Source organism: Ovis canadensis, chromosome 1 (assembly GCF_042477335.2).
Source record: "Ovis canadensis isolate MfBH-ARS-UI-01 breed Bighorn chromosome 1, ARS-UI_OviCan_v2, whole genome shotgun sequence".
Taxonomy (NCBI): Eukaryota; Metazoa; Chordata; class Mammalia; order Artiodactyla; family Bovidae; genus Ovis; species Ovis canadensis.
In genome coordinates, this window is record NC_091245.1 from 167,727,025 (window position 1) to 167,753,666 (window position 26,642).

General features: G+C 39.0%; 1 protein-coding gene and 1 long non-coding RNA gene across 5 annotated transcripts in view; one reads left to right on the forward strand and one right to left on the reverse strand.

Annotated features, from left to right (window-relative positions):
• CMSS1 (cms1 ribosomal small subunit homolog) overlaps window positions 1-26,642 on the forward strand; it is a 398,161-nt gene that overhangs the window by 363,944 nt on the left and 7,575 nt on the right. For all 4 annotated transcript variants that reach the window (XM_069551147.1, XM_069551175.1, XM_069551156.1 and 1 more), the window contains exons 3-8: window positions 9,484-9,555; window positions 12,236-12,365; window positions 19,414-19,473; window positions 20,428-20,530; window positions 23,808-23,868; window positions 24,303-24,390. In XM_069551147.1, the coding sequence (XP_069407248.1) occupies window positions 9,484-9,555; window positions 12,236-12,365; window positions 19,414-19,473; window positions 20,428-20,530; window positions 23,808-23,868; window positions 24,303-24,390 (514 nt within the window). The remainder of the gene's footprint in view (window positions 1-9,483; window positions 9,556-12,235; window positions 12,366-19,413; window positions 19,474-20,427; window positions 20,531-23,807; window positions 23,869-24,302; window positions 24,391-26,642) is intronic.
• The window catches only part of LOC138419054 (uncharacterized), a 52,282-nt gene that overhangs the window by 14,760 nt on the left and 10,880 nt on the right, over window positions 1-26,642 (reverse strand). Inside the window, exon 2 of the long non-coding RNA XR_011248849.1 lies at window positions 3,677-3,824. This is a non-coding gene — a long non-coding RNA (uncharacterized lncRNA). The remainder of the gene's footprint in view (window positions 1-3,676; window positions 3,825-26,642) is intronic.

The window sequence follows — 26,642 nt, forward strand, 5'->3', positions numbered from 1 at the left end:
GAAAACTAAGATCATGGCATCCAGCTGCATCACTTCATGGCAAATAGATGGGGAAACAGTGGAAACAGTGGCTGACTTTATTTTGGGGGCTCCAAAATCACTGCAGATGGTGATTGCAGCCATCAAATTAAAAGATGCTTGCTCCTTGGAAGGAAAGTTATGAGCAACCTAGACAGCATATTAAAAAGCAGAGGCATTACTTTGCCAGAAAAGGTCTGTCTAGTCAAGGCTGTGGTTTTTCCAGTGGTCATGTATGGAAGTGAGAGTTGGACTATAAAGAAAGCTGAGCACAAAGAATTGATGCTTTTAAACTGTGGAGCTGAAGAAGACTCTTTAGAGTCCCTTGGACTGCAAGGAGATCCAACCAGTCTATCCTAAAGGAGATCAGTCCTGAGTGTTCATTGGAAGGACTGATGTTGAAGCTGAAACTCCAATACTTTGGCCACCTGATGCAAAGAGCATTTCCCACCTGATGGGAAAGATTAAAGGTCGGAGAAGAAGGGGATGGCAGAGGATGAGATAGTTGGATGGCATCACCAACTCAATGGACATGAGTTTGGGTAAACTCCGGGAGTTGGTGATGGACAGGGAGGCCTGGTGTGCTGCGGTCCATGGTGTCACAAAGCGCTGGACTCGACTGAGGGACTGAACTGAACTGAACTTACTCATCAAGTGAGCCTCTCCTTAGGGCTGCCTCACAACATTGCCCCTGGCTTCCTCCAGGCCACATGATCCATGAGGGAATGAGCAAGATCATTCAAGACTGAAACCAGAACTAATCTCAGACTAACTCAGAACTGACATCACATCACTTCCTCCATATGCTATTAGAAGTAGATCAGTAAATCTGATCTACATTTAAGAGGAGGGGATGAATACCAGGATATAATGTTCACTAGTCTGACATGACTGAGCGACTTCATTTTCACTTTTCACTTTCATGCATTGGAGAAGGAAATGGCAACCCACTCCGGTGTTCTTGCCTGGAGAATCCCAGGGACGAGGGAACCTGGTGGGCTGCTGTCTATGGGGTCGCACAGAGTTGGACACGACTGAAGCAACTTAGCAGCAGCAGCAGCAGTATCCTGGGGTCTGGGTACAGTCTGTCCTCTGACCCCTAGTGATTTACATTCCTCCCATATGCAGAATGGTTCTTCCCTGTAGCCCAGCTCAGATGGTAAAGAATCCGCCTGCATTGCAGGAGAGCTAGGTTCAATCCCTGGGTCAGAAAGATCCCCTGGAGGAGGGCATGGCAACCCACTCCAGTAATCTTGCTTGGAGAATCCCATGGACAGAGGAGCCTGGCAGACTGCACTCCATACAGTCTGAAAGAGTCAGACACGACTGAGCGACTAACGCTACTACTACTACATATGCAGAATATATTCACCCCTCCCCAAGGCTGCAAAAATCTGATGCCATTATAGCATGAGTTCAGTGCCCAGAATTTCATTGTATAGATCAAGTCCACATGCCGTTGAGGTTCCTTGGATTTAATCCCTTAAGTATAGCTCTTTGAGTATATTTCTTCTCAACCTGTGTAACTAAAGAGACAAGTTATGTAACCTCTATGTATCCAACACCAAGCAGTAAGACAAACACTGGATGACTTTATAGACATTTCTGTTCAAACCAGAGGAGCGGAGTCATTGGTCCACAACATTCAGAAAGTGTTGGGAGTTTCTTGATTAAGTCTTAAGGCTCAAGGTCTTATGGTTCTTGGCTCTGCTCTTTAGGTTCTTGTTCTGTCCTTTGAGTCATCCTCTCTTTAAAAAAAAAAAAGAAAGGTGACATGTATTTGCAACTAAGCAGCTCTTTCAGCTTGCTTCTTGACAATAGAAATCTGAGAGTTTATCTCTGATCTTCTCAGTTTCTGAATATATAACTACTTTAGGAATTTTGTGGGTTTCCTATGATTCTTCTGGGGATTTACTCTATTAGACAGAAGTCACACCCACAAATCTTTTCCAGATAAACCATCTTTTTTTTTTTTCCCCAAACTTTAACCTTTTTATTTTGTATCAAAGTGAAGTGAAATTTGCTCGGTCACGTCCCACTCTTTGTGACTCCATGGACTGTATAGTCCATGGAATTCTCTAGGCCAGAATACTGGAGTGGGTAGCCTTTCCCTTCTCCAGGGGATCTTCCCAATCCAGGGATCAATCCCAGGTCTCCCACATTACAGGCAGATTCTTTATCAGCTGAGCCACAAGGGAAGCCCATTTTGTATTGGGATATAGCCAGTTAACAATGTTTGTAGTTTCTGGTTAACAGCAAAGGGACCTAACCATACATATACATGTGTCCATTCCCCCTAAACCCAACTCCCACCCAGGCTGGCACATAACATTGAGTAGAGTTCCATGTGCTATGCAATGGAATATTACTCTGCCATTAAAATGAATGAAATAATGTCATTTGCAGCAACATGAATAGACCTAGAGAGTGTCATACTGAGTGAAATAAATCAGACAGAGAAGGAGAAATATCGTATGGCCTCCCTTATATGTGGAATCTAAAAAGAAATGATACAAAATGAATTTACAGAACAGAAACAGATAAAGCCTTCTGTACCTTGGGCCTCAGCTGAGACAATTACTGGACAAGACCCCTTAAGCTTCCTAGACTTGTGTTTGAGAGAATTGCCAAGGCACACCTTTAATTTCTTTAAAGACTTTTGTTTGTTAATTTGGCTGCAACGTGGAGCTTGTAGGATCCTAGTTCCTTGCTTCTGCTGCTGCTAAGTCACTTCAGTCATGTTCAACTCTGTGCAACCCCATAGACAGCAGCCCACCAGGCTCCTCTGTCCCTGGGATTCTCCAGGCAAGAATACTGGAGTGGGTTACCATTTCCTTCTCCAGTGTATGAATGTGAAAAGTGAAAGTGAAGTCACTCAGTTGTGTCCTACTCTTAGCAACCCCATGGACTGTAGCCTGCCAGGCTCCTGCATCCATGGGATTTTCCAGGCAAGAGTACTGGAGTGGGTTGCCATTTCCTTCTCCCCTAGTTCCTTGACCAGGTATCAAACCTGGGCCCTCAGAAGTTAAAGTACAGAGTCCTAACCACTGAACTGCCAGGGAATTCCCTTTCAAGATTTCTTATGTGATTGTGTCTCTGTCCAAAAGTTTTGAACAGTGTGCTCAGATACTATCCATCTATCACCTTATTTTTGATACATTTCAAAGTAATTTGCAAAATCAGTACAATCTGCTCAGATGCTTCACCATGCATATTATTTTTTAAAGTTCAATATTTACTTTAAAATAAATATGTATTTTAATATTTAATATAAATATTATTAAAATATTTATAAATAAATAAAAATTTTAAAGTTCTTTTTTTCCCTTTTAAAGTAAAGTTGACATACAAAAAAATACAGAAGTATCGAATGTCTTCTTCAAAACTGCTTACCCCTGAGGCAATCATTGTTCTGATGTTTTCCCCCCAAAATTAGTTTTCCTTTTTCTAGAATTTCACACTAATTAAATCATACAGGGTATACTCTTTGGCTCTAGATGTTTTTTATTCAGCACAATATTGTTTAGATTCATCTGTGTTGATGATAGTGGTCTTTCTTTGTTTTCTCTTTCTCTTTTGTTTTGCTGAGTGTATTAGTCTGTAGTGCTATCATAACAAAGTGCCTGGGTGGTGTAAACAACAGAATTGTATTTCTCACAGTTTTGGAAGGTGGAAGTCCATGGTCAAGGTGTTGACAGGTGTGGTTCCTCCTGGTGCTTTTCTCTTTGGCTTGTGAATGGCTGCCTTTTCACTGTGTCCTCATGTGGTCTTTCTCTGTGTATGTACATTCCTGGTGTCTTTTCCTCCTGCAAAGACACAAGTCCTGCTGGATTATGACCTCATCTCTATGAACTCTTTATCTTTAATTGATAAAGGCCCTGTCTCCAAATATGGTCACATTAGGGATTAGGGCTTCAGCATATAAATTATGGGGGTCACAATTCAGTCCATAACACTAAATAATATTCAGTTATATGAATGTGTCACAGTTTATTATCCATTATTCTATTAATGGATGCCTGTGACTATTTCTTGTTAGGGTCTATTATGAATAAATCTGTAATCAACATTCATATACAAGCTTTTTTATTAACATAAATCTTTATTTCCCTTGAGTAAACACACAGGAATAGAACTGCTGGATCATATTTAGTTTTGTACAAACTGCTAGACTTTTTTTCAAAACTGAGTGTTCCATTTTTCCACTTATACTGTCAGTATATTAGTTTTACTTGCCTTATTCTCTTATCAACTTTTGGAGTTATCAGTCTTTTTATTTAAACATTTTGGTGAGTGTATATTGAATGACTTTTGACCAAACCAAATAAGCAGTTCTAAGTTGCTTGTTTTTTAAATATTTACTCATTCATTTTATTTATTTTTGGGTGTGCTGGGTCCTCATTACTGCACATAGACTTTCTCTAGTCAAGGTGTGTGGGCTTCTCATCGAAGTGGCTTCTGCTGTTATGGGGCACAGTCTCTAGAGCTGAGGGCTCACTCATGACACACAGGCTTAGTTGCCCCACAACATGTGGAATCTTCCCGGACCAGGGATTGAACCCATGTTCCCCACATTGGCAGGCGGATTCCTAATCACTGGACCATGAAGGAGGTCCCTACGTTGTCTTAATTTTTACAGTGAACATGCTTGTTTTTGTTATAAAATTTGTTATAAATTTTATCTTTTTACCAAAGCAATAATCAGACACTATTAAAGGTTTTTTCACCGCTTCCCTGGTGGCTCAGAGGTTAAAACGTCTGCCTAGAATGCAGGAGACCCAGGTTCAATCCCTGGATTGGGAAGATCCCCTGGAGAAGGAAATGGCAACCCACTCAGTACTCTTGCCTGGAGAATCCCATGCAGTGAGGAGCCTGGTAGGTCCCTCTCCAGCTGCTACCTCCTCTGCCAACACAATATTACATTTTGGTTACAACAGTTGTCACTGTTTCATTATTATGACCATGGAAACACTGCTTAATGCCGAGAAAAAGAGAAGCTATAATCATCTCTACTTTCTTATACAACTGTTTATTTTCATGGCATTAATAATTACCTCATTTCTTCATTTGCCTGACTTGCTATGTTCCTGTTGTTAACTACTCCCATATGTTACAACATCTCTTCCACATGCCCATAAATAATATTTTCCATATGCTCAAGTAGAACAGTTATTGTTCTTTCCTATGCATCTCCACACTCTTTTTTCCACTTGGAATTGGTTATTTTCTAGACTTACAGAGCAGCTGAGATTTCTCTTTGCTATTCCCTCAGTTGTCTTCTGGATTGGTTTCTCTATTTTCTGAATCCTATGTCATCCTCTTTCTTAATTTAGCCCTTTATTGTGATAGAATAGAGCCTTTCGTATCTGCAAGTAGGAAGTAAACTTTTTGAGACCTTAAATATCTGAGAATGTTTACTGAAATCTAAACGTTTTCCTTTTAACTTGACTGATAGTTTTTCTGGGTATAAAAAAATCTATAATTTGCAAATAAAATTTCCCCATAATTTTGAAAGCTTTGTCTCGCTGAGTTCTGGCTTTCATTACTGTTGTTGCAAGGTCTGACACTATTATTTTCTTTGACCTTTTTATTATTTATGTTACTGTTTTTCTTTTGAAGTTCTTAGAGTCTTTTGTTTGTCCATGATGTTCTGAAATTTCATAGTAATTTTCCTTAGTGTGGGTATTTTTCTTATCCATTGTACTGTATACTTAATGGACTTTGAATTTGCAGTTTCATGTTCTAGAAAGTTTCTTTTAGTTCAGAAAGTTTTTCTTATTTTTTTTATCACTTCTTTCCCACTGTTTTATATGATTCTTACTTTCTATAATACCTTTTATTGTCATGTTGACTCTCTTAAGCTGATTCTCTAATTTTGTTACTACTTTTTTCTTATTATTTTTCATCTTTCTGGAAGATTTTTCTACTTTTCTTCAAGCCTTCCTCCTGTATTTTTATTCCAACTTTCTTATTTGTTTTAATGTTTAATTTTTTTTCTGATTTTTTCCCCTTGTATATAGCATCCTGTTTTTGTTTCATAGCTGGAAATTCTTTCCTCATCTGTCTGTGAATACTAATTGTAATTGTTTTGAATAATTTGTAATCATTTTGTTTGTAATTGTACTTCTAAGAATAGTATTGTAATTGTAATTTGTTTCCTTGGGGTTCTTTTTTCTTTTTGTTTATTTGCTCTCATGTTAGAGACTGTCCTTAGATGTCTGATTAGCTTTCTAATCATATTGAAGAGAGATATGCTAAAAAGTTGATGGAAAACTTTTGTGCATCAATGGGACTTGTCAATTAGTAGACCTTTTGGTAGGGTGATATGATAAGAAAGCAGGACTTTTACTATGGAACCCCCAAAGTCACTCTCTTGTAGCATTTGTCTTAGGTTATTTTATTTTTCCATAGAAGAATTCAGTAGTCTCCTGCCTGTACTGTATAACCTGGCTTGAGACATCCTGAAAGAGGAACAAGAAAAGATGAGTCTCAATCTCTGCCCTGTCTCCCCTGTGCTAGACTTCTTGGTCTTATTCTCTCCAGAGCATAAATCTCCAGTCTTCTGTCAGGAAGAGCAAGATGAGAGGAAGCAGTAATAGGATAATTGCTTGGCTGCCTGGACAGAAGATAGAGCCAGATGGGAGTAGGAAGGAGGCAAATCGTTTTAAATGTAAACTTTCATCCAGTCTCTTTTTATTTCAAGCCCTTTCCCCTCAGTAGTACCCTGTACCACCGACTACTCAACCTTTTCAGGGCCCAGTAGGTGAAACAGACACACTTATTGCTAGCTGCCAGCTCTCTAGAAACCCAGGGCCTAGCTGTCTCTCTCCCTCTGCTAGATAGCATCCATCCAGTTTCAGCCACTTTCCACTTTTCAAAAAATTGTTGAAATCTCTCCACTACTGTTGTCCTCTCTTCTGGTTTCTTGGTCCTTATAGATTTATATCTTTTCAGTTTCCTTTATTTTCATTTAGTAGTGTTTTGAACATGATTTGCCATGGTTAAAACCAGAAGCCTCATTCTTAAAGAATATAATTTTTGACACTTTAAGTAATTGAAAACATACCCCCAATTAATTGCTTTTCTAAATGCTTTATAAGTTTTTCTGTTAAATGTTTTGGGACAAATGTGATTCTTCTAAATCTTTAACTTCATGCTCCAGGTACATATTTTAAAAATCACTGCATAAAGAAATGACATTACTTTATTACCTACCAAAGACAGATACTGTTGAAATTGATTCTATAAATGGTTAGCTGGCTGGCTGTGGTGCTTCCTCATCTTCTTACCTCATCTCTCTGGGGGTAAACATCAGCATTTGTAATGCAGTTTACAAAGTTTAAGAAGTTTCAATACTGTGGGATTTGTATTTATTCATAAAGTCATCTTACTTCTATGGAAATTGACCCCATAAACTTGCATCTTCTTTAGCATCCTACTGCAGCCAGCTAAAGTGACTGCTCCTAGAAAATAAATATCATAGTGTATTTCCTTTAAGATGATGTAAGAATTTGAACCTAATATACAGAATCTTGACAAAAGCAATTGTCAAGCCTGTTTTTTTTTCCCCCTTTGCATGATTCAGAATTGTTGATTTTTTTTTTCCTTCTGAAATTGGAGAATCCATGTCCTTATAACTGAGCTCATTTCCACATTTAATTTCTGTTGTGTTTAATTAGCTTTGTATGAATACAGCTCCACACATTGAACATACACTCAGAGAGCACCTCCATTTGCTAAATAGGGAAATGAAATAGATTCTACATTTGCTTCTCCAAAACCTTGTTGCTGGTGACAAGATACTGCAGTATGCCTTGAGGCACCTAGGGATCTACTAACTGTGTGCAGGCTTGGCCATAGGAGCATAAGCCGATGTTGACCTGATCTGTAACTGGACTCTTAGGACCGTCTGGCAGCTTCTGTGACATATTAGCGGCCATGGCCCCGGTTCTAATTGGCATCAAATTAGAGTGTATCTGCATCTACAAGACAGTTTAACTTTCTAAATAAGAGAGATCATAATATCTTTCTTTCTTTAGCTATGATACTTTTGTACTTTGCAGGGTTTTTGTTTTAACTAAGAACCAGCTGAGATTTCAAGATTCCCATTTGAATCTACTTCTCTACCACTGAAATAGAGTCTAGAAACTGCTGGTCCTGGACGCATGTCTTGAAGAAATTATGTAGCATTATATTTCTCTGGCTTCAGGCCATAGGCATGCTTAATCTTCAGACTGTCTGCAAACTTTAATAGAAAGCTTCATCTGTAATCATTTTAAACAGAACCAGTGGAGACAAGATTGCTTTAGTTAGTAGTTTACCAGCTAAAACTGAGTACTCTCTAGTTGGAATGGAAACTCAATGAAGAAAAAACTTGGAATAAGTTTTCACTTACATTTTATATCTTACTTGGCAACTGGTTTGAAAATGTTGCATAAAAGATCCAACACAGGAAACATTTTATACAACTGCTTATGATTAATAAATATGGAATTTGAAGCATTCCATTTTATAAATCAAAGTCTTAGCCCAAATTTCCTGTTTTTCTACACTTTAAAAAAAACCCTTAGGGTAAAAATAGCACTAAACTGTATAGGGTACCCCAGGGGTCAAGGCAACAGGCAAAATCAATTACTCAGGATGCCATGGTGCTGAGACTTTTGTCAGACCATTAGCAGAAACATTCATTTTATAGTCAATATAGATAAGGCATTTGGTGCAGCTGGTTTTATAAAAATGTAAGTAAATATATCCTACTTCAGATTTTCTATGCCTATTGAGAAGAGGAAAGAAATGGATAACAAAATGGTAAGTCAGTGACTTGGAAATACAGTCTCACACATTGCTAGTTCGTAGACCACACCAGTCATGCTAGTCAAAGACTTGTATTTTTACTACATCTTAATTTTAACCATATCTCTTTCCGCCTATATTTTACAAACCTGGCCACTGTCTTCCACTTTGAATACCCTGCACCACCACCTCAAAACATATATTCACTCACTCACACATTTTGACCTTTGTTCATAGACTTTCCCGTCTTAGATCATCTGCACTTTCTCACTTTTACAAATTCTCTCAGCCAGCCCCTGCATAATAGCCTACAGTAGATGTTGCAACATTTCTTTGTCCATATTACCAAGATATTCTGAAGAATACAGGCATGACAATAGGTACTTTGGGATTCATACCATTAGTTGACACCTCATCATGCTAAGTGAAGTGAAAGTCGCTTAGTCGTGTCTGACTCTTTGCGACTCCATGTACTATATAGTCCATGGAATTCTCCAGAAATCCAGGCCAGAATACTGGAGTGGATAACTGTTCCCTTCTCCAGGGGATCTTCCTCACCCAGGGATCAAATGCAGGGCTACCACACTGCAGGCAGATTCTTTATCAGCTGAGCCACCAGGGAATGGCTCATCATGCTAAGATGAAAGTTTTCTCATTTATGTTTCTTTATAGCCTAAAGAATGTTTCTTGATACAACCAAAGGAAACAAATGAAGATGCCACCAAGACCAGGAAGAGGAAAAAGGTAATATTAGTTATTTTTTACAGTGGTGTGGCCCTGCGTGGTTTTCATCACATTGTTTTTTTTATTGTTGTTTGTTTGTTTTTTTCTTTTTTTTCATCACATTGTTACATCGTGTACTTTGATGAATCAGTTATTGTAATCCCCACTTTAGAGATGCAAAAGTTGTAAAACTCATTAAGCTTTGGTGACTCTCTTAAGGTCACTAGTAATAAGTGTTTTTGCTGGAGCTAAAAATAAATTCTTCGAATTCCTATTTCAGTCTTGTGGATTACCAGGCATCTTTGTTACTCTGTGTTTTCACTGTGGTTAGAAGTCAGACATGGGTTTCTAATTCTAGAAGGGGCCCAGAGCTGTCCTGCCCTCTGGCCCCTCTGGATTTATCCAAGAAAAGAAATTTACCAACCTTCTTTTCTTAACCATTTCATTTTTAAAAAATCTTATATCTTAGAGTATTAATAAGAAAAGATTAAGCAGATGAAAGTAGTGTAAGTATAAGGCATTTCTGACTCTAAGTTTGAACCATAATTTAAAGCAAAAGACTACCCTTGCATTTTCAGACTTGCCTGTGAACATATGGGAAACTCTGTTGCTCCTATACAGACTTTCTTATGGCTCAGCCTTGAAGAAAGTGTGGTTAGCTTTGACCTTCTACCACTGTTATGAAAACAGCAGTGTAATTCTCTCCCTGCCAAGAAGGGTCTACTGCTGTAGTCAGCAGAGGAAATATGATTGGGATTAGAGGAAAGAAGATGGATGCAAACCAATTACTTAACAGCAAGCTTTTAGAAAACTGAGAGTGTGTGCCTATGTTTTCCTTGCCTGCATATGGCCAAATAGGAAGATGGAAGATGCCAAATTGGCTGAGGTTTGGCAAGTCCTTAAAGAAATGACTTTAACTTCTCTTTGATAGTTTGTACACTAATAGCCTCAAGAGTGTTACGTTCTTGGGGCTCAAGGTCAGAACTCTAGCTAGATAGTTTAGCCTTGGCTGAGGTCATGCTGAAATCTGCCCGCTGATGACTTTTTTTTTTTTTTTTTGTAAAGTTGATTCATTTGACAGAGCTTTGTTCTTGGCAGTGGTATGAAAAGGAACATAGTATGGATGGAGGGGGAAAAAGGTGGTGTAGGAAGCAAGGAAGGGCCTTTCTGAATTTTTGGTGAAATATTAGAAAGATATAAGAAGGGAAATTCATGATGAAAGTTAAATGAACGATTTATGTTCCTAGTACATTGCAGGCATTTAGAATATGCTACACAAATAAATCCAAATCAAAATAGATGTTGTAGAGCATTTCCTGTTCTGCTTTTTATGGGGCCAATTCGAGGTGTCTCTCCCAAGACTTGAGCATTGAGGGTCTTAAGTGCCCTTTTTCAGTGTGCTCCTTTGCTGGGATTACTCCTGCAGCTCTTGAATCCCAGAAATCCAAACTGAAACTCAATGCCTTAAGATCCAGGTTACACAAGAAATTCTCAAATTCTACTCTCCCAGGAATACACATTGTCTGAAGCTTAGAAAGGGGTTTCCATAAGCAACAAGATTTACTGACTTTTAGGACTTCCTTGGTGAAAGTCATAGTTGCACAGTCGTGTCCAACTATTTGCGACCCAATGCACTATAGCCCACCAGGCTCCTCTGCATGGAATTCTCCAGGCAAGAATACTGAAGTGGGCAGCCATTTCCTTCTCCAGAGGATCTTCTCCACCCAGGGATCAAACCCAGGTCTCCCATATTGCAGGCAGATTCTTTACCATCTGAGCCACCAGGGAAGCCCAAGGTGGCTCAGCGATTAAAGAATCCACCTGCCAGTACAGGAGACATGGGTTCAATCCCCGATCCAGGAAGATCTCACTTGTCGCAAAGCAACTAAGCCCGAGTGCCACAACTGTTGAGTCTGTGCTCCAGGGCCCGGGAGGTGCAACTACTCAGCTTACTTGTGGCAACTACTGAAGCCCGAGCACCCTAGCCCACACTCCACAAAAAGAGAAGTCACCACAGTGAGAAGCCAGCACACCGCAACTAGAAAGTAGCCCCTGCTTGCCACAACTAGAGAAAAGCCTGTGTGGCAATGAAAACCCAGCATGGCAAAAATAAATAAATAAATAAATAGTAAAATAAATAAAAACTCTAAAAAAGAAAAAAAAAAACCCACAAGGGTCATTTACAGAAACTGACCACATGCCTGGGCATAATGCAAATGTCAGTAACAGTTTTTAAAGAAATTGTATCACACTGACTGCAAGCTCTGTATATAACACAAGTAAGTGAAAGAATCAAAAAATAAAATAAACACTTACTGACTTTTAACAGAAAATGCCTGGAGAATCCCAGGGATGAGGCAGCCTGGTGGGCTGATGTCTATGGGGTCTCACAGAGTTGGACATGACTGAAGCAACTTAGCAGCAGCAGCAGCAGCAGTAGCAGCACGTATTATAGACTCCTGCAAAATTTGTAGTTCTAGAAATCATAGACCAAGGAGTCTCTTAGATCATCCACTTTTCAAAGCAGTAGTTATGTCTAAAAAGTATCTTTCAAGTTTTCTCAAGTGTATTTATTAGAACCCATTCATGCTTGGCCATCACCAGAACCTATTTACAGTTTAAATGCCAGAGGAATCAACCTATCCTCAGCCAAATGCCACTCTAAAAATCTGTCTTCCTATTTTTACTTCTTTCTCATCAGAAGAAAATTACTGATATTCTTGCAAAATCAGAGCCAAAACCAGGGACACCTGAAGACCTACAGAAGCTGATGAAGGGCTATTACAGCAGCAGTCGCTCAGTGATTGAATTAGAAGAACTAACCCTACCAGGTACAACCAGGCTTCCTGTTCTTCCCTCTAATGACTGTGTTTTCCATGTGCTAGTACTCCTTTCCTGAACCTTATCATTTTAACTGTTGGATGATTTCTTCATTAAGATGCTAAATGGTATTTGTTCAGTCTAATAGATTGGTAAACTTTTTTTACTGCAAAGGTAGTGGGTGTGTTTTGGGGGCAGATTTTTCAATGAATAAGAATCTTTAATGAAGATAGAAGTTAAATAAAAATAAAGCACACATTTAAAAGTAGAGGTCATTAATTTACTCATCCTTTATAGACAAGAACTTTAGCTTTAATAACATTTTAGTTCTGTTGTTGCCCTCATCGTGGATGTCTAGTCATTGTTCTGCTTTTAGGGTAGTATTTTAGCTTCCAACCAAGACTTTCTCAAGTAAACCATCTAAAGATATGAACAAAATTCTACATTTTTTAGCAAGGCTGACACCTCACCACGTATGATTCTTAAGTATACTATTAAATGAGATCTTCTGCCTTAGAATATTTATAATTAAGTTAAAAATATTGGAAAATTCTTTTAAAAACCAATTTTAATGAATTTCAAAATAATGACATAATCTATTACTCTTTTGTTCTGAGACTGAAGAAAATAGATGTCATAAAGTCAAACAACAAAATATCGGGCACCACAGCTTCAGATGAGCTATCTGTAGACTGCTAGGAATATCTAACACTGCTTTTGGAAAAAGTCAAAGGTGGCTTGATTTCCTTTTTCCATTATAACTTTATACTTTCTAGAGACTCGAGAAGCTGAAAAACAGCCCGTTCCCTGAATTTTTATAATTCTTTTATAAAATGATGTGTGCATGGTTTTTTTTTAATGCACGCTGGATTGGAGACACCAGTTCCCCTGTCTGTTCCTTTTCCGAAAGAAATGCCCTGTAGAGAATTGAAGGAACTCATTTCTACATGAGTGAGTCCTGAAGTTTCCTACTTACTGAGCTCAGAAACCCCAATAGCAATTAGAGATGACTCTTCTAAGCACACAGCTCCTCAGGAGGAGAGCTCCTCCTGACTCCTCTATCTCAGGAACCAGGTGCTATAACAAAGGCTCTTCAAGGTTTAACTGAAATTTGATTTCATTGTGACTCAGCAGTCAATTTTCCCTTCTAGTTCTTTGTTAGAATTGCAGAGTCAAAAGTCAGAAGAACTCTTTAAGGAGTCACTTGAGTTCCATAGTGAGTTTATATTATATCATCATTAGAGTTCAATAATATAGTTAGGTAAGAATATGTGGTCATGATTGACTTAGGGGAAAATATTTAAAATATGTTAAAAGAAGACTGTTGTAGCCAAAAGGAACAGGTTTTCATTTTTAGTTAAGAAATTAGGCCATTCTGAGTCACAGTGTTTGAAAACATCATAAGGTTTTAGAGAAAAGGCCCATCACTACACCGTCAGGGCTGAGACAGAGAGGAGGTCTCTGTCATTTGAAGGAGGGACATGCCATCGGTTATCAGAACAGTCTCAGGAAGGGGCATATATTACTTATATGGATATAAGTAATAAAATACTGTTACGATTTAGTTTGCCCAGTGTCTGACTTGGTTGTGGTTTGCACGTTGTTTGTGTCTGTAGGGAAGGAACATGTCTTTTCAATTAATACTGTGCACTGTACATTGTTAATGTCATATACATGGGAACTTGATTAGAGTTTTGAAGCAAGAATCACTTAGAGCTAACTTAGCTGTCCTCCTGAGAGCTGCATTGTAGTTCAGATCAGTGCTAAATGCCTGTAAGCAACTGAATCACCCAGAAACTTAAAAAGCAAATTCCCAGGCCCAGCCCCAAGGAATTCTGACTTACTGTGCCAAGGGGACTCCATTCCAGGAATCTGTATCTATTGTAATGCTCTGCAGGCGAGTCTGATCATATCCAGACTTGGGAGATTATAATTTTAAAGATCATCAGAGGCTCTACAACAGGATACAGAGGGCAACATCTTTGAAGTTACTCACATACTGTGAATTTGTATGCACTGGGTCACAACATAAGTCTCATTTAATTCAGTAATAGTTTACTCCCTAACACTCTGATGTGTTTATAGACAGACTTCTTCTGGTATAAAGAATTTGGATGATAGACATGCTTTTTTATACATCTTAGGTACAGCGTTAATAATACTACTTGGTTGCTAGACCATGCTCATCATTGGTTGATCAAGGCCCCTGTGTTTTATTGCAGTTTGTTTCATTCCCTTTCATTGTGGTGCTGTGCTCTGTTGTGTTAATGTCGCATTTTGATGTGTTATTCCTGCTCTTCCCCACCCACACTCCGATTTCCTTTCTCCATAGGCATCGACGCTAATGAGTCACTGTTCATTTTTTAAAATGCGTATGTCACATTGTTGCACGTGGAAGCTTTTCACAGTTTATTTAAATGAAGTTGTGCTGCACCTCTCCTTCTCTTTCCTCCCTGAACGCTTTTTCAGGATACCTGTGTAGCTTTACGTACATGTAGTTCATTGCTTCTAAAATGCTACATAGTATTCCAGTGATTTCATCTACCACTTATTGTTCATGCATTTTCTCCTATATGGATGTTTAGGTTGCTTCTAGTTCTCCAGCATTACAAATAATACTTGTATGAAGGTTTTGAGTGTGTCTTTATAGACTACACGAGAATTTCTTTCCATAATGTTTCTTTCTTTCCATTACATTCCAGGAATGTAATCATGGGTTCATAGGGATATGATATCAGTTCAGTTCAGTTCAGTAGCTCAGTCGTGTCCAACTCTTTGCGACCCCATGAACTGCAGCACACCAGGCCTCCCTGTCCATCACCAACTCCCAGAGTTCACCCAAACCCATGTCCATCGAGTCAATGATGCCATCCAGCCATCTCATCCTCCGTCACCCCCTTCTCCTCCTGCCCTCAATCCCTCCCAACATCAGAGTCTTTTCCAATGAGTCAACTCTTCTCATGAGGTGGCCAAAATATTGGAGTTTCAGCTTCAGCATCAGTTCTTCCAATGAACACCCAGGACTGATCTCCTTTAGAATGGAGGGTTGGATCTCCTTGCAGTCCAAGGGACTTTCAAGAGTGTTCTCCAACACCACAGTTCAAAAGCATCAATTCTTTGGTGCTCAGCTTTCTTCACGATGTACGCCTTAATTTTATTACTATCCAGCATAGCAATACCACTTTATACTTCACCAGTAGTTCCCAAGAATTTCCATCATCCTACCTTCTCAGCAATACTTGGTACATCTTTTTAACAATTGCCATTCTAATGTATATGCACAATGTTATCTCATCTTATATTAATTTGCACGTCTATGGTGACTGGTGAGTTTGGGCATCTCCACAAAGATCCGTTAGCTGTTTCAGCTTTACCTTTGTATATTGCCTATTTCCATGGATTTGAAAATAAAAATGTTTCATTAGTCCACTGAATGTACAACAAGCTTCTCTTTCACTACTCTAAAAAATGATGACTCAAATTGAAGAAAGTAGGGAAAACCAATAGACCATTCAGGTATGACTTAAATAAAATCCCTTATGATTATACAGTGGAAGTGAGAAATAGATTTAAGGGCCTAGATTTGATAGATAGAGTGCCTGATGAACTATGGAATGAGGTTCGTGACACTGTACAGGAGACAGGGATCAAGACCATCCCCATGGAAAAGAAATGTAAAGAAGCAAAATGGCTGTCTGGGGAGGCCTTACAAATAGCTGTGAAAAGAAGAGAGGTGAAAAGCAAAGGAGAAAAGGAAAGATATAAGCATCTGAATGCAGAGTTCCAAAGAATAGCAAGAAGAGATAAGAAAGCCTTCTTCAGCAATCAATGCAAAGAAATAGAGGAAAACAACAGAATGGAAAGACTAGAGATCTCTTCAAGAAAATTAGAGATACCAAGGGAACATTTCATGCAAAGATGGGCTTGATAAAGGACAGAAATGGTATGGACCTAACAAGCAGAAGATATTAAGAAGAGGTGGCAAGAATACACAGAAGAACTGTACAAAAAAGATCTTCACAACCCAGTTAATCATGATGATGTGATCACTAATCTAGAGCCAGACATCTTGGAATGTGAAATCAAGTGGGCCTTAGAAAGCATCACTACGAACAAAGCTAGTGGAGGTGATAGAATTCCAGTTGAGCTGTTTCAAATCCTCAAAGATGATGCTGTGAAAGAGCTGCACTCAATATGCCAGGAAATTGGGAAAACTCAGTAGTGACCACAGGACTGGAAAAGGTCAGTTTTCATTCCAATCCCAAAGAAAGGCAATGCCAAAGAATGCTCAAACTACCGCACAATTGCACTCATCTCACATGCTAGTAAAGTAATGCTCAAAATTCTCCAAGCCAGGCTTCAGCAATACGTGAACCGTGAACTTCCAGATGTTCAAGCTGGTTTTAGAAAAGGCACAGGAACCAGAGATGAAATTGCCAACATCCGCTGGATCATGGACAAAGCAAGAAAGTTCCAGAAAAACACCTATTTCTGCTTTCTTGACTATGCCAAAGCCTTTGACTGTGTGGATCACAATAAACTATGGAAAATTCTGAAAGAGATGGGAATACCAGACCACCTAACCTGCCTCTTGAGAAATCTGTATGCAGGTCAGGAAGCAACAGTTAGAACTGGACATGGAACAACAGACTGGCTCCAAATAGGAAAAGGAGTACCTCAAGGCTGTATATTGTCACCCTGCTTATTTAACTTATATGCAGAGTACATCATGAGAAACGCTGGACTGGAAGAAACACAAGCCTGCCGGGAGAAATATCAATAACCTCAGATATGCAGATGACACCACCCTTATGGCAGAAAGTGAAGAGGAGCTAAAAAGCCTCTTGATGAAAGTGAAAGAGGAGAGTGAAAAAGTTGGCTTAAAGCTCAACATTCAGAAAACGAAGATCATGGCATCTGGTCCCATCACTTCATGGGAAATAGATGGGGAAACAGTGGAAACAGTGTTAGACTTTAGTTTTGGGGGCTCCCAAATCACTGCAGATGGTGACTGCAGCCATGAAATTAAAAGACACTTACTCCTTGGAAGAAAAGTTATGACCAAGCTAGATAGTATATTCAAAAGCAGAGACATTACTTTGCTGGCTAAGGTCTGTCTAGTCAAGGCTATGGTTTTTCCAGTGGTCATGTATGGATGTGAGAGCTGGACTGTGAAGAAGGCTGAGCACCGAAGAATTGCTTTTGAACTGTGATGTTGGAGAAGTCTCTTGAGAGTCCCTTGGAGTGCAAGGAGATCCAACCAGTCCATTCTAAAGGAGATCAGCCCTGGGATTTCTTTGGAAGGAATGATGCTAAAGCTGAAGCTCCAGTACTTTGGCCACCTCATGCAAAGAGTTGACTCATTGGAAAAGACTGATGCTGGGAGGGATTGGGGGCAGGAGGAGAAGGGGGTGACAGAGGATGAGATGGCTGGATGGCATCACGGACTTGATGTATGTGAGTCTGAGTGAACTCCGGGAGTTGATGATGGACAGGGAGGCCTGGCATGCTGCGATTCATGGGGTCGCAAAGAGTCGGGCACGACTGAGCGACTGAACTGAACTGAACTGAAAAAATGATGGTCAGTCTATTTGGGAGAAATGTCTGTTTAGGTCACTCATTATCAGAGAAATGCAAATCAAAACCACAATGAGTTACCATTTCATGCCAGTCAGAATGGCTGCTATCCAAAAGTCTACAAGCAATAAATGCTGGAGAGGGTGTGGAAAAAAAGGAACCCTCTTATACTGTTGGTGGGAATGCAAACTAGTACAGCCACTGTGGAGAACAGTATGGAGATTCCTCAAAAAACTGGAAATAGAACTGCCTTATGACCCAGCAATCCCGCTGCTGGGCATAGACACTGAGGAAACCAGAACTGAAAGAGACGCGTGTACCCCAGTGTTCATCGCAGCACTGTTTATAATACCCAGGACATGGAAGCAACCTAGATGTCCATCAGCAGACAAATGGATAAGAAAGCTGTGGTACATATACACAATGGAGTATTACTCAGCCATTAAAAAGAATACATTTGAATCAGTTCTAATGAGGTGGATGAAACTAGAGCCTATTATAGAGAGCGAAGTAAGCCAGAAAGAAAAACACCAATACAGTATACTAATGCATATATATGGAATTTAGAAAGATGGTAACGATAACCCTGTATGCGAGACAGCAAAAGAGACACAGATGTATGGAACTGTCTTTTGGACTCTGTAGGAGAGGGAGAGGGTGGGATGATTTGGGAGAATGGCATTGAAACATGTATAATATCACATGTGCAATGAATCACCAGTCCAGGTTCAATGCAGGATATAGGATGCTCGGGGCTGGTGCTCTGGGATGACCCAGAGGGATGGTATGGAGAGGGAGGTGGGAGGGGGGTTCAGGGTGGGGAACATGTGTACACCCATGGCGTATTCATGTTGATGTATGGCAAAACCAATACAATATTGTAAAGTAATTAGCCTCCCTCCAATTAATATAAATAAATTTAATTAAAAAAAAAGAAATGAAGCACCCTGTGCTCTGGAAGAACTGGCAGAACAGGTCCTCAGATAGATTATTTTCAGGAGATGATTTTCTGAGCCCAATTCTTCCATCTTTTCATATCTAGAGAAGCCTTCATGGTGAGTGTATGCTCTTTGTGACTAGCAGTAACCTTCATCTGACTGGTAGTAGCAGCAATTTTCTGCAAAAAAAATGTGCTTGATTGCATGCACTCTCCCTTTATTAAAATTATATGTATCCTGACCTTCCTCCCTAACTCTTTGTAACAGTTTTTCAGAGCTTTCTGAAATGCTGTCTCCCAGGCTATAATCCTCGTTTTGTCCCAAATAAAACTGAACTCACAGCTCAAAAAAAACACAAATGATGGGCAGTTAAAAGTCTACTGTTGGTGCTGCTGTTGTTTAAAATGCTAGACAACACTTTAAAATAAATGAGTCCTCAACTGATTAATGTTGTACAACCTGTTCAAGAATATATCATTCACATTTAATGTTTCGAGTGTGTGTTTGCAAAATCCTCTACAAAGTATGCTTCTCATATTTCTAGACTCCTGCTTCCTCAAGGCCAATGATTTAACTCACAGTCTTTCGTCATATCTAAAAGAAGGTAAGTATTCCTTTTTTAAAAAACTATTCATCAAATTGTTATTTCCATTAAAACATGAGGTTTGTCTCTTTAAAATAAAAACTTATAAAACCTCAAATTTAAAATGAAGTTCCCATCCTAAGTGGATTTTAAATTAATGTTTTTTAGGTCCATCTTGATATTAATTTTTATTTACTTTAATTTTTTCTTGTTTTTCTCTGGTTTGGGGGATTTGAGTTTTGGTCTTGTTTTTGTTGTACAGCACATTAGATGTGTTGCTCTTGGAATCCAGAGAATTATATTGGTGTTCTCGCCCCAAGTACCCCATCAATTTGATGTTTGACTTGGCACAAGTTACTGAGGACTCCTCCAGGACTCTATTTTATTATCTGAAAGACTGGGAAGTGGGACTATGATCTTGACCCCAACTCTGAAATTCTGTTCTCATATTCAGAACTCAGACCTTGGCTGTTGCTCGGTCTGACTTTGTCTTTTTCATTGTATGTAGGCGGTAATAATTAGATTACTCATGGTAGATAGTCATTCATTGTGACCAATAATGAGCTAGTTTAGATACAGTAATTTAGCCTTCTGTTTTCACATTCTAACCAATTCTGATGACACTCAACTTGAGTTCATAAACCTTTCTTAGCCTCAAATACAGCAAATGTAAATGCAGGTAATAATAGAATCAGTCTCACTGGTTATTAAGTTTTCTTTGTCTTTTTTTTTTTTTTTGTACAAACTTTTTTTACTTAGTTCTAAAGCTGGTCGCATTTAGTTATTTAGTTAGCGTATTTTATGTTTTGTGGTATAAATTAATGATGTTCCATTTTAATGTCTAGCATAACCAGAGAATAGTATCTGAACAATGCTCACTATATGAAATAATAGTGAAGTAACTGAACAGTGTTCAACTGTGGAGCCTTAGTTTGCTATACGTAGGGTGATGTTTTCCTTATGCTCTTTTTTCAGTCTGCCCCAAATGGGTGAAGCTTCGGAAAAACCACAGTGAGAAGAAATCAGTCCTGATGCTGATTATCTGTGGCTCTGCCATCCGAGCTCTGGAGCTCATTAGGTTGGAAGCTTCACCTGTTCTATTTCGTGACTGTTTTCTGAGTAACCGATGTATGCCAAGCTGATATGTTCTATTTGCTGGCAATGTAGCAGTGAACGAAATACACAGAGTCTCCTCTCTCATGGAACTTACTCTCCAATGAGGGAGACAGATGATAAACAAGTAAAATACACATTATAATGTCAAGTAGTGATAAGTTATGTAAGAAAAAAACAAATCATGGCAAAGGAATAGAAGAGAATGGGGGCTGCTTTTAAAAGGATAATTGCAGAAAGCCTCTCTTAGGAGACTGACATTTAGACAGAGAGTTTTGCACAGTGAATGAGAACGCCAAGCAGATGTCTGGGAGAAGAGTGTTCCAGGCAGAAGGCATAGTAGATACAAAAGGCCCTGAGATGGAGTACCGTTGGAGGATTTGAGCAGAGGAGTAACATGATCTGAATTATTATTCTAAAGGTTCACTTCGGCTCCTGTGTGGAGAACACACTTTGTAGAGGGCAAGGGTGAAAGCTGGGAGGTTATACAGGCAATAACCAATTTGGAGAAATAAATGAAAGAAAAGATCTAATTTAAAACCATATAACAAGAAAAAATAGAACACCAATGCATAAACCTCTCAAAATTTAGATGAAGAAAATATTACACAAGGGATGGAGAACATCTTAAACAGAAAAGTGAACCATGTTGTTAAATTGGAAAATTTGATGTAAATATATCTGTTTACCTAGAATAATCTACAAATTTCATAGATTTCCAATGAAACTTCTATAAAGTTGTTTTTTATGCTAGATAAAATAGTTCTAAATTCATATAATACAGAAGAAATAATAGCTGTGGAAATTCCAAAAGAGAATGCTAATGAAGGCCTATAGTATCCATCAGATTGTTTTATTAAGAGCCATATTGCAAAGTCTCAACAATCAAAACAGTATGGAACGGGCATGTGCATGACAGCTCAAAACAGTGGAGCAGAATTATAAGTTCGTAAGTAGGCCCATATGTATATGTACAGAATATGGCAAAAGCGACAAATTAGTAGGGAAAGATGGACTTTAATAATTGGTATTGGAACAATCAGGTAGCCATCTGAAAAAATTAACTTGGATCCACATCTTACTTCTTATACCAAGAAAAATGCCAAATGAAACAAAAATTTACATATAAAAATTCCAGTTTATAGATAATTTGTAGGTACTTTACTAAGTGCTTTCACATACCTTTTCATTTACTGTAGTTTTTGTAGAATAAACAAAAAGGCTTCCACTGAATCAGTAACATTCAGTATTCAAAGAAGAGCCATCAGAGTAAAATGGATTTACTGGGACTCAGCCCTCTCCCGGAGCCAGGCTCTTGCTTAGCTTTGACCAGAGACAAAACAAAGAAGAATCCAAGTCCTGAAGAAAAAGGAACTTGATCAAATACACTAAAGTGCAAAGTTGATTCTTGGTAGTTATTTAGCCTCTGTTTTTCTAAATGAAGTAATCTGACCATGAGTAGTTTTTAATGATTGTTAATAGTCCTTCAAATCCTTCTTTCCTGCTCGGCACTCACATTAAATTGTAAAATTCCCTCTCAGTAAAACAGAAGTGTTCCTTTTTTCTGCTCTAAACATAATTGATCTTTAAGACTCCAACTGGTTTTGGACAGCTGTACTTGCTGGCTCTGAAATCATAGGAGTTCACATTGACTTTTCAGTGTTTAAGAAACTACTGCTGCAGAACTTATTTCAGATTCAAACCCTAGTGGCAAAGGGGTTGGCCTGAAGATGGCTTCTTAAAAACAAGCTGTAACATCGATTTGAGTACATAAATGCCTTTCTGAGGGGCATAGAAGCACCGTGGTGCTGTACTTCATTTGCCAATTCTCGGTGTTTTTCTGTGTCTTCAGTAATATTATGATCCATTTCAAGGTTAGGTGATTTCTGAGCAGGCACAATGAACCCTATTCATAAAGGTGACTATTGAATAATTCTAAATTTTGTAAGATTACCTGTTCTCTTGAGAACCATACGCTATATTAAATATGGCCCCTAAATTGTCTTCTTAGTTAACCTCACCACGGAGAAAGCTCATATATAAGTACAGACTCAAGTGCAACAGAATTTGTGTAGAATGAGTCACCACTTTGTAACTTCATATATTCCCACTGGTCAGTAATATTTCTCAAGTATAATAGTGGTATATAAAGGAGAGTAGTATTCCAAGCAGCATTCCCATGTTCTCATCCCAAATATCAACTGGAAGATTATTCTTTTATACCCAGTTTTACACATTTATACCCAAAACATTTCCACATGTAAAATTTTACAGATAAGCTCACTCTTCAAAGTCAATAAAAGTAGGAGGCTCCTCTGAATGCAGGGCACGAGCCCGCTTACCCTGAGCCCTCTGGGCAGCCACACATAGACCTCTGTACATGGCCTTGGGCTCCGAAGAGCACAGGCTGACATCACTGCTAAGATTCTTTCAACCAAATTTTGGGTGAGAACTATACTGCAGAGTTTGAAGATAAATTCTCTGCCAGGGATCTAAAATATAGAACTTTTGTATTAAAGGTGTTAAAAAACAAAATCCAACCAAGTAAATTAAAGGTCAAATTGACTTTTTCAACAATTCGTGGATCAGGCAGCATCCCATCTAGCTACTAGAAGGGCACCCTGAGGGGTTGTGCACAGTGGAAGGTTTCTTGGAAAAAGGGTGGAGCAAGGGGAGAGCAGAACGACCTATTTTTAGGCCAAAACATCTTTTGGGGTGGGGGAGGAAGCAGCAAGGTTTTAGCTTCCTTTGGGGGTTGGAGAGCCCCACAGAACAGGTTATCTTACTGGGGCTTGACCAGAAATTTCAGACTGGTTGATTAAGATTACATTTCTGAGAGAAGTGGAAACTGTAGTTAGATCAAATATTAAATCTGGGTTCAGTATCATGAGCTTTTAGCAAGAGTGATGCCATGTTGAGACTATGGTTTTCATTTTAATACAGGTAAAAGGCAAGTCTACATGTTTCAGTAATCAAGGAAACCTAAGTACAGTTAACCTTGTTTCTGAAAGTTAAAAGCCAACCCAGATGCATGCCTGAATAAAGGCCACCCCACTCTTGTTCCAGAGATGGGCTGAAAATCAGGATTTCTGTTTATGTGTGTATATCCACATATATATGTACACATATACCTACATAAATGTGCATATTCTTTTAAATAAATCAAAGGGTAATACATAAGTGGTTGGCATGGCCCTGAATGAGTGAGTTTTCTTATGAGTAAATCTATTTCTTTTCATTAGGTCAATGACTGCATTCAAAGGAGACAGCAAAGTTATAAAATTATTCGCAAAACACATAAAGGTAAGCGAGGGCCTGTGGTTCCTGGTGAGGAGTGGAAGTGATGCCTCAGGGCCACTTCCAGACCTCAGTTTTTTTCACTTCAACCGCTTTACCTTATCTCCTTAGCAAGCGTGTTCTTTGGTGCCTTCCTTACATATTTAACACCCAGTCTGATTTTCTTTGCATTCCCTGCCTTTGTCCCCACAACAGTCACCATTCCTCTGTGCTCTGATATTCTTGTACAGAAGCTGAGGCTTAACCAGTTTTCTAGGGAGATGCTCTCTTCTGTCTTGATGTTAACCCTCTTTGCCCTGGAAGTTGACCCTAAACAGGAGTAGCTCCTTTTGCTGTTTCACTTCTGCTGTTTAGCTTTTAGATTAAATGCTCTAAAATTGGGCTGTGATTGAACTTTCTAATGACTCTTCTTTTTTCCCTTCTCTTCCATTTTGAAATAGGTCCAGGAGCAGGTAAAATTGCTGGAGAAGCGTGTAGTACACCTGGGTGTAGGAACTCCAGGGAGGATTAAAGAACTCATTAAACAAGGTATGAAAAGAGGCAGTAATACTCCTACCCAGAGCTGAGTGTTTGCCTTACCCTGTGTGAGTCTGGGAAATCACGTGTGTGATGCAGTGAGACCAGACCTGTGTGTTTTTAGTTAATTCAGGGTTGGAAGCTCAGCCCTTAGTCTCGAAAAACCAGCCAGCAGGTGTAGTGCAGTGGGGAATGATAAGGACTGTTGCAGACTACAGTACGTGTGCCCATCTAAACACATTCACATTCCAGTTGCTTTAAGGAGGTTGGTGGATTCACAGCTTATTACACCAGTTTGCAGCCTCTGGACTTTGTAAGCTAATGTGTTGAGTGTTTCCCTCTCACTTAATTGAGAGGCTCCCCAAGGCTCCCATTCCAGTTGAGGGCTGATATAGAAAACATGTTAAAAAAAAATGCAGTTTCTATGGATGAAATTCAAGTATTCTAGAATACTTCTCGCGAGTTCATTTCCTTTTAGTGCTTTACCCAGAAAATATTCCAGGTAGCATCCACTGGTGGGTTTCTATAGTTTGATGACTTTCTCAAAGCCAGTAGCCTAAAAACCTTCTGGCCTACTGATGATCTTAGTACATTTTTCTACCTGCCAGACAGATTAAAGTATTTCTTTTAAATGCTCATTTCCAAATAACATGTTCAAAACTTTATTTTATAACTGTCTGGAGCTGTTCCTTGATTTCTGTGTGTCTAAAAGTAATGTGTTAAAAAAAATAAAAATAAAAAAAATAAAAGTAATGTGTTCATCAACATAGTATCTCAGTATAGAGATGGTCTTTTACCTGGAAGCAAAAAAGAGCTAAAAATACTATTGTTTCTCTCCAGATGAAAACCATGCATTAATGAACCCACTATATGCAGAAGTCTGTGCAATTACAAGTAGCAAACTTGGTAGACCCAGACAAGGAGAGGGAAAGAAATATTTTTTGAGTTCCTACTTGTACTGAGTGCTATGCTAAACACGCTTACATATCTCATTTAGTACACACAGTATCGTTGCAGGCTAGCATTCTTCTTTCTTAAGAGAGAAAACTGCAGCTTGGAAGGGTTACATAGCCCCTCCCAAGACCCTCTCATTCCAGGCCTTCCTGATTCCAGAGGCTTTCCCCTTCAAGGAGCTCCTGATCTAGTTGAAGAGATAAGTGTACATAGAATGAGAATGACAGCAGTAAGTGCCAAGGGCCAAACCAGCACTTGGGTCTGTATGAGTTGAGATGAAGGAGAGGTTGTTTCGGTGGCTGAATCTGCAAGGAAGGCTTTATAGAGAAAGGAGTCTTTAACTGATATTTGAGGTATGGATAGGATTAAAATAGGATCTTTGAAGTATGGAGATGTGAGAAAAGCATTCAGGAATGAGAGAACAGCTGAATCAGAAGTAGGCATGTAGATACACAGTCTATATAGAGGAGGAAATACATAAGCAATATCGTGTCAAGGAGAAGAGCCTCTGCTGTAGACTGAAGCCTCTGGGTGCACATCCCAGATCTGGCAGCTACCATCTCTGGGGCTTGGCAAGTTTCTTAACATTTCTGAACCTGTTTCTTTATCTGAATGACAGAGATGAGAAATGCACCCACCTTATTGCAAAATTCAGACTTAAGTTGAAGAAAGTAGGGAAAACCACTAGGCCATAAAAGAATAACCTAAATCAAATCTCTTATGATGAGACAAATAGATTCAAGGCATTAGATCTGATAAACAGAGTGCCTGAAGAACTGTGGATGGAGGTTCACGACATTATATAGAAAGTGGTGATCAAAACCACCCCCAAGGAAAAGAAATGCAAAAAGGCAAAATGGCTGCCTGAAGAGACCTTACAAATAGCTGAGAAACGAAGAGATGCAAAAGGCAAAGGAGAAAAGGAAAGATATACCCATCTTAATGCAGAGTTCCAAAGAATAGCAAGGAGAGATAAGAAAGCCTTCCTAAGTGAACAATGCAAAGAAATAATGGAAAACAATAGAATAGGAAAGACTGGAGGTCTCTTCAAGAAAATTAGAGATACCAAGGGAACATTTCATGCAAAGATGGGCACAATAAAGGACAGAAATGGTATGGACCTAACAGAAGCAGAAGATATTAAGAAGAGGTGGCAAGAATACACAGAAGAAATATACAAAAAAGATCTTCATGACCCAGATAACCACGAGGTATATCACTCACCTAGAGCCAGACATCCTGGAATGTGAAGTCAACTGGGCTTTAGGAAGCATCACTATGAACAAAGCTAGTGGAGGTGATGGAATTCC